This window comes from Strix uralensis, chromosome 3 (genome assembly GCF_047716275.1).
Source record: "Strix uralensis isolate ZFMK-TIS-50842 chromosome 3, bStrUra1, whole genome shotgun sequence".
Lineage (NCBI taxonomy): Eukaryota > Metazoa > Chordata > Aves > Strigiformes > Strigidae > Strix > Strix uralensis.
This window is the reverse complement of record NC_133974.1, coordinates 27,929,832-27,942,191: the sequence shown is the minus strand read 5'-3', so window position 1 is coordinate 27,942,191 and position 12,360 is coordinate 27,929,832. Positions and strand designations below refer to the sequence as shown.

The following is a 12,360-nucleotide window of genomic DNA, read 5'->3' as shown; positions in this document are numbered from 1 at the left end:
TGTGTACAGAGACACTGGGTGTCTAAGTTTCCATATTAGTCAACAGATATTTAACTAATATACTCCAAGAAGTGTGGGAGTCTTATGCTGTAAGGTATTTTGTCTTGCCCACACCACTGCTTCAAAAGGTTGAATGCTTACCAAATATTTTGTGCCACTATCTTCTAACACTGGGTGGGTGTCTACAAAATCTCAAAAGGCAGGAGCTGCCAATGTTTAGGCAACTGGATTCAAAACTGAGGACCAAATTCAGGGTTAGCTGTAATACTTTTCACACCATTTGTGTGTCTTCTGAGAAGTTCACAAGAGAAGACCAAATAAAAATTTGGTCATGAGACAAGTCCAAATAAAAATTCTTTTTGGTGGCAAATTTAGTGCTTTCACCTTATTTGAAAGTGAACCTTCAGTCCTGAACTCATCTGTGTCAATTGAAAGGGGAATTTTTACTTCTGTCCCTTTTACATAAAATGTCAGCTATGGCACAGCTGTTCTTGGAGCATATATATGTGTTACATACATACTCCTACTGAGGGCTTTGAGATTAAGGAAAAAGATCTTGAGCTGACTTTAGTGCAAAAAAACCTGTAGGCATTAACATATAGATCGATGATCTGTACTGCAAAAAGAATAGTAGTACAAAGACATTTTTTGTCTTTGCTCAGTTTTTATGAAAGTGAGTTTTTGTAATTTATAGGTGTTTTTAACTTGTCCAAACAATTACTAAGTTTTTTGTACCAGTGATTCTGATTTTTGTGACTTCCTGTGAATTTCCTTTTGAATCTTCTCTGTTCCAGCTTTCCATTAAACAAACACACTGACAATGTGGTTGATTTGCTTTGAATCGCATTACAGGATCTAGCTCTGAGCTAAACATGCAGTTTTGTAACCTGAAAACTCTTCTGCCTCCTCCATTCATCTTGTGAATTTTGAAATTCAGTTCAGCCAGGAAATTGTCCTCCTCTACTTCTTCCCCTGCTCAGTTAGAAGGAGGAGGAAGGGAAATTGCATTTCAGAGATCTAAAATGTAAAATAAAGTTTTATTTATATAAAATTGTATCCTACAGGAAGTCATACAAACTTTTTGGCTTTTTTTGGAGAAGAAATAAAGGAATAAACTTTTAAAGGCATTTTTTGGCTTGGTGAATTGTTTCAGCTACCCGGGAGGCCTATAAGCAATATGGGAATGCTACACCATTTACAGTTAAAGCTGGTCTTGCTAGAATTGCCTTGAGCACTAACAGTGAAATGCTTGATAAAGGATCCATGTATGACAGAGACCTAGAATTCTGTTTATTTCTATACTAAACATTACCGGCTGGCTCATTGGGCATCTGCTCAAATGTCTTTTGGGAAGAGGGCACAGCAAGTACTCTCTTGTATCTGACCCAGCAAATAATTTTAGCTCTGTTTATTATTCCCAGGAAGCTTTGACTGATTTAAAGAAATCAGCCATACACATTGCCTTCCTTGTATTGAAAAGGTTCTAGTAGCTCCTTTTTACCAGCGTGGAAATCCTCCCATTAAATTTTGTGCTAAGTTTTTAAGACCGAAACTCATTTAGAGATAGGATTATTATTTCTTACAGTTCAAAGCAAGATCAAATTCTGGGTATTTGAAATTGGATAGTCAATTTTATGGGATTTATCAAATTTAGTTTGGGCTGCCTCTTGAAAGCTCTGAGCCAAATAGCCTCAGAGTTGTATAGGACAGTTTCTCTTATTGTTTTATATGTTTGCTAAAAAACTCCACAAAACCTCTTTGTAGCTCATTTTATCCATTGGAATGACATGTTTTTAATGGAGCTAGGTAAAATTCCTATTCTTCAGTTACTTGCCTCTATTAAAGGATTCTTCTAAAGCACTTGTTAATCTTGCATAAAAACAGGCCATCTTTGCTGTACTCATTGAATCCAATCTACCAAAACACCTCAGGCATATATTTTGGGTTCTGTAAAGGTTCCCTTGTTCTGCCAATATATTCATTTCTAGTAAAGCATTCCTGAAATTCTCTTTTCAACTCATGAATTATTTAGTCCTTCTTTTCATAGTCCTAGCCATTCAAATTATTTTCTTACTTGCATAGCCTGTTATGTACCTTCAAGTTCATAGCTAAGTGCTTAGTATTGAGAATGGAATTTTTGTTATTTAGAGATGTTATAAAACTAGCTGCATAATGTATTAGAACATACCTTGTTTGTTAAAGCTTATTCATGTACCTGGAAATAAAAAGTCCTGGCATTTTTCAGCTATTTTTCTTGAGAGAGAGAGAGAGAGAAAAGAAGTGTCTACATATGTGGGTTAATTTGTTCTTTTTTTTTTTTTTTTTTTCCCCCAATGGGGAATAAAACAATGTATTTGTTACATTCTCATGTTACAATTTTAAAATAATGGATTTTAGCATAAAGCGTGGAGGCTGCAAACTTCAGATGCAGAGATGAAAGCTTCTGCAAGCTGAAATCTAAATCTCAAATGTATGATTTTGATAGCAATTACTAAAATTTATGACCTAAAACGTTGTGAGAACAGTTCTCTAGTAACCAGGAGGATTATTTTTTCATTAAATAGGTGTTTGGAAATTTGTTAATGTAACTTATGAAAAGTCACAAGTCTTGGTCGCTTTTCCTTAGGGATATCAGGGATCAGCAGGAATGCCAGGTATCCCAGGAACTCCAGGGGTTCAAGTAAGTTTCTGTTTTATTCCTAGAATTTGAAAATCTGGGACAAATCCTGCCAAATCTCTCCCAATATCCATTGTTTGTGACTGAGAGTTGAGGTGAGGGGAATGAAAAGGGCTCAAGGGATGTCATGAACTCAGGAGCCATCCTTGGGTGAATTGCTTGGGAACTCGCATGGTTTTGGGGTTTGTAAGTGGGCTAACAATTAGGCTGCAAATCTGATCATTGCTGGGTAAGGCCTGTAGGAGCAGGGCTCAGCTGGGACTTAGACATTTTCATCCTGATCCAGAAGCCAAACAGTATTTCCTTCCATTTTTCTAAGAATCATTAACAGTGATCTGAAGCCTTGTCATGGTGATTGATTACCCACAATTCACATGTCCAAAAGAAGGTTTCCGATAAAGCCCAGGAAAATTCTTTTTATTTCTTCATTGTATTAATTTAGTAGCCCTTACTGGGACAGTTGTTGGAAAGCAGTGCTGTATTTTATTTGTGCCATGATCCAATGTGTCTGGATAGTCGAGGACTTACTAATTTGTTGAATTAAGTATCTGAGAGCGGCCGAGAGTGAGCCTGCAACATGACATGTGTGAAGGTTGTCTGACAGACGTTTGAAAGGAAGGGGACATCTCTGGACTAGTACAGGCCGTGTGATGTCCTTTTTTCCTGGGGTGGTTCTTGGTTAGAGCCAAGAATTGTTTTGGTGTTTCCTAGTCATGGGTTATGATAGTGTGCCATATTCATACATGTTGGGTACATTTCATGCTTGCTTCTGCTTTTGTATCCAGTTACCAAAATGTTGTGACCAGCTAGTTGACACATTAGTCCCTGGGTCATGTTGTATTACATTTCTGTGTCCCATTCTGTATCAGACTGTATTAGTATTTGAGCTGGTTTTCAATTTTTCTCTCTTAGGGACCACGTGGCTTACCAGGTATCAAGGGAGAACCAGGGAAAGATGGGACTAAGGTAAAAAAAAAAAAAAAAAAAAAGTAATAGATAAAAAGATTTTACTCCTACCATCTATCATTTTTGGTTGTACGGTTAATAATATCAATATTTTCACATGAGGCTTTGGTGAGAATTGTTTACTAAAAAGGTAATAAGGAATGAGAGTCCTAAATTGAGAATGTTCTTTCAATTCTGAATCTGGTCTGCTTTATTTAATAAAGTTTATATAGGGTTTAGCACTGCCAGTGACACCTTTATTGCACTGAATAATTTATATTTAGAAAGCCTATCTAGATATGGATACCTGGAAGCAGGATACAGACATCTGTCAGGATGGTCACTTTCTGTCTCTTTTCATCCTTTTTCTCTTTAAGTGAGCATCCAGATGAGCTAGGTAGGAATTTTTGGATGGCACTTGTCTGAAGGCACTGACTAATTGAAACCAAAGCTTTTTGCAGAAAAATTCTAGCTGAGGTGTAGCCAGTAGCTTGGAGCTGCAGACAGATGTGAAAGCTTATATATAACTCCCTTCTGGTAATCAGGATAAGCTTGAATCTGTATCTCCCGTATATGCCATTGGCTATTGGCAAGTCTCATTGATATGTAAATATCTGTGTCCATCCTTCTCTCACACTTTTGCCCTATGTTTAGAAGAGTTCTGAGTTCATTGTAATAAAAACGTATTTTGTTTTTTGTTTATTAAAACTTCAAAGCCTTTTTTATAAAACAAACACTTTTTTTCCAAACAGATTTTACTGTAAAACTACTTTCTTCTGAAATTCCCAGTGTTAAAAGCAGGTCCTTATATTCATCACTGTTCAGCAGAATTCTCAAATGCATGGTTAAAGCTGAAAAATGTACTTCTGTGTTCTGAGCTTTAGGCATATTAATCTGACTGATGTTAGATGTTAATCTAATTGATCAGTCAGTATCGGGCCATGTGCAGAAAATAAGATACTGATGATGAAAAACTCTATTCTCCTGGCAGTGCAGGATTGTGACAGATAGAATATTTCCTAACGCTCAGTCCAGCCTTGTTGAAAATGTGCCAAGAAGTAGGGCTTCCACCACCGTTTTAGCAAACTTCTTCCATTGTAAAATAGGTCTTGCCATTAGAATTTTTTTCCTGATGATTCAGCCCAAATTTTCATCCCTTAATTTCATCCCATTACTTGTAAAGTTTCTGTAGCAACTAATTTAAAACTGTTTCCATTGCCAAGGGTTTTAGTTTATCCAATAATTGAATTACCACTTCTGAGCAGAAATCGAGGCTCTGTTCTTTTTCATTAAGAAGCGATGGATACATGGAGTGTTTATTTTATAAGCTTTGCTGATTTTTTGAGCTCCATTCCATTGCCTGTTTTCAAAACTTACTTGAGAGATATTTTGATAGATTAACCCACAAGCTATCATTCCTGCAGTCGTGTTCCTATCTTCTGTGAATATGTGACAGTCTTCAAATCTGCTTAGACATGAATGGTTTTGATAAGTGCTAGAGACATGTTTTCTTTTACCCTTTGTCTTAGAACTTGAAATATTATATAAAGTAACTTCCTAAGGATAATTTACTGTTCCTCCTTTATGACTGAAATGTATTAAACATTGAAATACATTGCTCAATATAAAGTTAGATATTAACAGAGAGAAAACATTGTGATTGTCCAAAAATGAGTTGATGATTGGCTCTTTGTCCCGAGTGAAGTAGATCCTGTCTACTAAAACACGCAACTAAGCTTGTTTTTAACATTTCAAGTCAGGTAGTGCCAAGTTATAGTTTAGCCTCTTGTTGGAATTGCTCAAGGGAGTTTACAGACAATTTTTCAGATAAATATCTTCAGTACCAATGGCAAAAGATTTGGAATTCCTGGTGTCTGACACCTGTGAGGACAATAAAATTAACTGACGTTTTAGCTTCTGCTTTCAATTGCCAACTGCTTTTACCAAAGTGGGTTTGTTCTTCCACTGAAATGACAACTCGTTTGTAAAAGTGCCAAAGTTGTTTTATCAGTGTATTTTGGTTTCATTTTGTTTATTTTTTAGAGAAAATACTTAATACCTTATTTTTTAATAATTCAGTCATCCAGAGTAAGCAGGTGAGAAATTTGGTAAGGTCAGTAGGTCTTTGATGTTTTCAGTCAGAGACAGGAGCAAAGCTATCCCAGATTTAGGGAATTTCCTTATTCTTCAGGAATGAGGAATGGATGGTAGAATTATCATAGCTCCTACAGAGATTTTCAAAGCTCTTTTTGAAAGCTTTTTTCTTCTTGTTAAAGCTAAATTGCTACTTTTGAACCTCCATAAGCCTTATTGAGAGATGGCAGTAAAATTTATTCTAAAAAAATTAGTGATTGTTTAATTTTTTTCTTTTATATATTGAATCTTGTTTAAACAACACACTCTAACCAGTCATCATACCAATGTTATGTAGTTGATACGGTGATATAAAGTGTCTTTCCACTATTTGTTGATCATTTAGACTATGAATGTTATTATAGTATATTACTACTATTTTCAGTATAAAGATTTAAAATATGTTTGCTCTTTTAGGGTGACCGTGGACTACCTGGTTTTCCTGGATTACATGGGATGCCAGCACCAAAGGTTGAAATGATGTATTTCTTGTTTCAATATTCATGTGTTTCAGCTTGCTCTGTAGTTTAAAGGAAAAATACGTTTATATACAATATTATATCAGTGCATTTGATGAACAACATAAAATGAATAGCTATAATGCTGAAACTGAAGGAAGGTACATGCCATGGGACTTCATTACATACATATGAAGCAATGGAAACCGCCTGGTTTTTTCATTTTTGTTCTCTTCTATGGCATTCTATAGTAATTGCTTCAAACTTTGATTTTACTACTACTTAAACCCTTCTTCATCACAAATAATGTGTCAAAAAAAATTATGTAAAAATTAATTATATGATTTTCTTGAAGTCATTTGAGTGACAGCATTTTGAAGGATAGTTCTGGTCTAACCCAATGAGGTTATTTCACATGTACGTTCCCCAAAACTTGATCAACCGTGTCTTTTGCTCTTCTGTGTTAATACTCAACTGAATTTACTTCTTAGTTTTTCAAAATTTGTGTCTTAAACTTTTCAAATAAGGTCTTCAGAAGAGTGCAGCACTTTTCAAAGAGTTGAATTTTCACTGAGGTACCTACCTGTATTGAAGCAACCAGAAGCTCAAAGTGCCTTCCATTGAAAATAGAAGCATTAAGCCTGTGAGCTGTGGATTGTCTCACCAGCACTGTCAGACATTCTGGGCTTCTTTCCTAGGAAAGCTTGGAAAATTCAGGATTTGCATTTATTGTCTTGAGCATATTTTTTTATATTGGAGCTCTTTGCTGGCTTTATTTTATCTCTGCTATACATGTATGCTTTGTGTATATATCTATATATAATGACTTCTATTTTAAAAATTAACTTATTCACACACATTTTGTTTAGGGAGAAAGGGGTCCTAAAGGAGATCAAGGAGTGCCAGGAATATATGGAAAAAAGGCAAGTAAATTTATAATCATAAAATAAAGCAAAATGTTATTGGTATCTGTGGTGGGGTGAGCTTGGCTGGCTGCCTGATACCCCCCAGCCACTCTCATTCCCCCTCCTCAACAGTACGGGGGAAAAAAATAAGATGGAGAAGCTATTGGGTCCAGAAAAGAACAGGGAGATCACCTACCAATTACTATCATGGGCAAAACAGACTAGACATGGGGAAAATTAATTTAATTTATTGACAACTAAAATAGGTTTGGATAGTGAGAAATGAAGACAAAAAGTAAAACACCTTCCCCCCACCCTGCTTTTTCCCAGGCTCAACTTCACTCCTTCATGGGATGGGGAATGGGGAGCAGTGTGGGGTGGTCAGTCCACAACAGCTCCTCTCTGCTCTCCTTCCTCCTCACACTTCTACCCTGCTCCAGCGTGGGTCCATCCCACAGGCTGCAGTCCTTCAGAATAAACCTGCTTCTGCATGGGGTCTCCATGGGCTGCAGCTTGGCTACCACAGCTCCACCGTGGTCCACTCCACAGGCTGCAGGAGAATTTTTGCTGTGGTGCCTGGAGCACCTCCTCCCCTCCTTCTTCACTGACCTTGGTGTCAGCAGAATGGTTTCTCACTTTTCCTCTCACTCCTTACTTTGCCTGTGTCATGTTTTTACCCATTTTTAAATATATTTCCTCCAAGGCACCACCCCCTTGGCTGGGGGGCTCAGCCGTGCCCTGCGGTGGGTGGGTTGGAGCCGGCTGGAACCGGCTGTGTCCGGCACGGGACAGCCCCGGCTGCTCCTCACAGAGACTGCCCTGCAGCCCGCTGCCAGCGCAAGGGCACCTGCACCCGGTACAATATCATTTATGTTTTTTCAGTAGGTGTATTCCCAGAGAATTTAATTCTGCAGTCCTAACTCAGAAACATTTCCACTGAAGTTCTTGCACATATTTATGTCTAGTAATATTAAACTCATGCTCTGCTTATTTGGGTATTTTGAGAATTCTCTTCATCCTTCTGTTAATGGAGTGACATAATTCATTTTAACATAACACAAAATGCTTGTAAATGTATTTTTTGCAAATATGTCTATGCCTTTAATATAGGGTATATGTAAGAATTATTTAGAAAGTAGTCTGTGCTTTTTAATACATAGAAACGTACATGAACCATATAAACGAATGGGAGAGAGGGAGAAGAGTAAGGGGAGTGAGGAGAGGAGCACACAAATGGAGTGAGACTGATAGCTGCCTGGAAGAGAGATATTGTTTTAATCTGTAATTTATATAAAACAGGGTGTGCTTTTATGTAAATATTTATATTTCAGAGATCATATTTTGGTCATTCAATCTTAAACAGTTACATTTTCACCTGTCCTTATATTTTCTTCATGTATTTACTGGTCTAGAGTTTAAAGCAATTTGAAAGACAGTCTGTGTTCACATTCCTATATTTCAGAGCATATTTACATTTCTGTAACAGGGAGTAGTTTTAATTGACCACTACCTGTGTTAAGAAAGAAACAAATCTTCCATACATGTTCAAAATAAGAAATAACATATGTGAATTGTATGTTAAATATACTGAATTTGCAGCATAAACATTGAGCACTACTTTTCCTTTGCTGTATTTCTCAGGGTTCAAAAGGAGAGAAAGGTGATACAGGGTTTCCAGGAATGCCTGGGCGATCAGTAAGTTTTGTGAAGACAATTTGCCTTTACTTTAACTTGTGCTTGTTAATTCACCTACTGATGACTGTTAACTGTTGCTACAGGGAGACCCTGGCAGAAGTGGGAAAGATGGATTACCAGGAAGTCCTGGTTTCAAGGTATGTACAAATGTATGTTCGCATCTTGCCAAAGTCTTCAATAGCATTGCTGTTAGTCTAAATATACCCAGTTTATTCTGTGGAGAATAACTGGAAATTTAAAAAATATGTGTTACTGGGAAATGCTAAAAGTTTACTGCAGTCAATGGGCAGACTTCATTGATCTCAGTTTGTGAGCAGCAGCAAAGCTTTTATTAAGAGTGTATAAGTGATCATCAGAGATTGTTTATACTTCATCTCCCTTAGCCTGTTTGTGTTTCTCTAACTCTGTGAATCTGTTAATGAAATTTATATACAAGCATATGCTGCAGAAGATACCTGTTGTGTACAATTAAGAAGGAAGTAATCTAATTATTATTATTGCTTTTGAAGAGAGCTGGATGAAAGTTAGGGGAAAACACCTTCAGTATTGGATTCATGTTTATTTTTGTGTTCTCTTTACTGTGCAGTGCACTTTAATTTAGAACAGTTTTTCAAGTGGACTAAGTATCTGTCTACTGTAAAAAAGACAACAAAATCTGTTATTTCTATAATGAATTGCAGTCTGTGAGCTCACTGGCTGTTTTGTATACCCAGTTGTTTGCACTGTTCTAATTTGTGAAAAGATGGACTTTAGCAGTATCAGTTTTAAGTTCACAGGAAAAATTTTTTATTCATATGTGACGTAAACGTTCAGTTGAATTGATGTAAAGAAGCTTTTTAACAGCAGTTTTGTTCCTGTAATATTTTTCTTAATAATGAAGTGCTTGAGGGCTGCTCGAGATTAACGTTCCTTCAATGTCCAAAAATGCAAGTGTACTTTTAAGTGGATATGTCTAAAGTCCTGTTACTGTAGGTGAAGATCTGGGTCTTTCTTCCATTTTGTGACCATGCTTGTCTAGAGCAGTTGGGGCTACCATGGCATATGTGTGACATTTGCTGAAGCAGGGAGGTATGGCATGAGGCCTGTGAGAGACCTAAACCCCTCCAGGCAGCAGCTGCCAAGAAGGTGGATCCAGCAGAATCCCAGGCTCACTCAGGCTGGAGGGGACTTTGGGGTATCTCCTGGGCCATCCTCCTGCTCACAAATGGGACAGAATGAAATCCATACCAGGTTGCTCAGCTGCGTCTTGATAACCTGCAAGGATGGAGACTGCACAATAGGGCAGCTTGTTCCATCCTTGACTGTCTTCATAGTGAAAAAATTTTCACCTTTATTTGCAACAGGAAATGGCTCTACATGTCTATGTGTTGACAACTGAATCAAGCTCTTCATAAATATAATAAATGGAGGCTCTAAAGTCATTCAGCTGCTGAGTGTTAACTGCTATAACTTTTGTGAGATCACTTATAAGTTTCCAGTCCTATTTGCTGGTTTGGGGTACCCCAGGTGACCTGTAAGTGCCATTTCAGAAGGACACCGGTCTTCTGTAGGTGGTACCTGCCAGCCCGATGTGGAAGCTGTGGCTGCTCTAGAGGACCTCAGGTAGCACCAGGCATTTGTGATTAGGTAACTGAAACAAGCCCCTGTTCACTGTCACTGTAATGGGATTTTAGATCACTAACGTATCTCTAGACCTCTTCAGGTAGAAAAACACACGTAGGTGTCTTAATTTGAAGTTAAAGGGGGGAGTTATCACTTACATACAACACTACAGCCACTGTTATTCTAAAAATTGCACAACTTCAGTGTATAACTAAGCATCCTGCAATTCAAAATTTATTAAGAGAACACATCTAAAATAACAGCCTTTAAAAAGTATGTTTAAAATCTAACTTTTATGCTAGGTAAACTCAGTATTTCCTATTTTATTTGTTCTCTTTGGAAAGCTTAATGAGACTGAGCTAAAAGGTAATGGAATGACTTTATTTTATGTCAAATTGCTGTTCTGCTTTTTTTTAACTGCCCCTAAGTTTACACCCTTAAAATACATTAGTAAAAGAAGTTGTAATTGTTAATTATGGAAAAAAATATTTTCTTACTCCTCATTTTTGTGAAATTAACTTCAGCAACCAACAGCAGATTATTTCTGATACTGAAGGACTTTTTCTTTATTTGTTACTTGGTTTAGTTTTAAATACTCCTACATTCATTTAATTTTGATCTAATCCCATTGATACCTGTGATCCCCTTGATACAAATTGTCATTATTAATATATATATATCTACAAAAGCATGTGTCTCTGACACTTGGAAATATGTCAGGCAAAGACAATTTAACAGACATTCTTAAAACACTCAGCTAAGTTTGTGTCTATGGACATTGTAGCTGCCTATGCTGCCATTAAAGTCAATGGAGGTCTAACCAGTAATGCCAGTGGAGTCTGGAGAAAGTCACCTCAAAGAAGACAGACTTGTAGGTACCAGTTTAGTTGTCTACATAAAAGTGTCTGGTGCATTTGAGATGCATTAGTGTCCAAAGCATCCTAAGGATGCTGACAAATATGACATAAGTCCTATGGAAAGCCAGTGCCTTTCTGGAGTGGGAATAGGGACCCAGACAAGACACCCTTGGGTATGTCACATACGATCAAATGTCTGTGTGTGGGCAATGAAATTGAGCTCCTGGTGGCTGGTCAGTTGAATCAAGCCTCCATCAATTGTCTTGACTTCTGTTGGCTGTGATAGGAGTTTAGTTAACCCATGAATTTATCTCAAATGAATCCAGCCTTATTTTCTATATACTGATATATATACACAGAGATATCTCTGCTAAGTTGGTGGAGAAATTCCTTCTCTGGTACTATAGAAAGTAAAAAAAAAAATTAGATACTAGATTTTTTCTTCTCCAGTATTTGATAACATGGACAAGTAATAGTCACAGTTGTTCAACATAAAATTTTAGCTGTCACTGGTGTCTCTTCAGAGTGAAGTATTATGTTGATAAAGCATGAATTTGCAGAGTATTTTGATCTGGTTTTATGCTTGTAAACAATATACAGATAAATCAGTATCTTAGTTGTGTGAACCTGTGTACATTTAAACTGAAAGACACTTTCTTGACTATTTTCTTAATTATTGTAGTACAAAAATATGACATACTCAGTAGTTTTTATTCATTTTATAATATAATAGTTAACAGAAGCCATATTCTTCATTCAAACATTTTGTCAGCTTGACTTCAACATCTGCTTGCTATAAAACGTTGCTTCATTCTGGGTCTGTAATCAAATTCAGAGCAGTAACAAACAGGCTGTCTTTGAAGGAAATTTCTGCTGGAGCTTTCCTGTTTTCTTACAATATTCATTCTGGGAAAGAATGTGGAAAAAACGCATGGCTTGAAACCCAGATGCTACCCATTGTTACTTCAAGTCCAGTTTTTGTAATCTTAAATTAATTATTACCAGATTATTTTTTATATATGAATTGATCTTTGCATTTGTTTTAAGTGCTTTTATTTCTGGAATTATTCTTTAAATTCTCAGCATAT

General features: G+C 36.7%; 1 protein-coding gene across 1 annotated transcript in view; it reads left to right on the top strand.

Moving 5' to 3' along the window:
- Positions 1 to 12,360, top strand: part of COL21A1 (collagen type XXI alpha 1 chain) — a 113,490-nt gene that overhangs the window by 55,898 nt on the left and 45,232 nt on the right. Inside the window, exons 10-15 of the mRNA XM_074864719.1 lie at positions 2,627 to 2,680; positions 3,590 to 3,643; positions 6,173 to 6,226; positions 7,083 to 7,136; positions 8,760 to 8,813; positions 8,897 to 8,950. Coding sequence (XP_074720820.1) covers positions 2,627 to 2,680; positions 3,590 to 3,643; positions 6,173 to 6,226; positions 7,083 to 7,136; positions 8,760 to 8,813; positions 8,897 to 8,950 — 324 coding nt within the window. The remainder of the gene's footprint in view (positions 1 to 2,626; positions 2,681 to 3,589; positions 3,644 to 6,172; positions 6,227 to 7,082; positions 7,137 to 8,759; positions 8,814 to 8,896; positions 8,951 to 12,360) is intronic.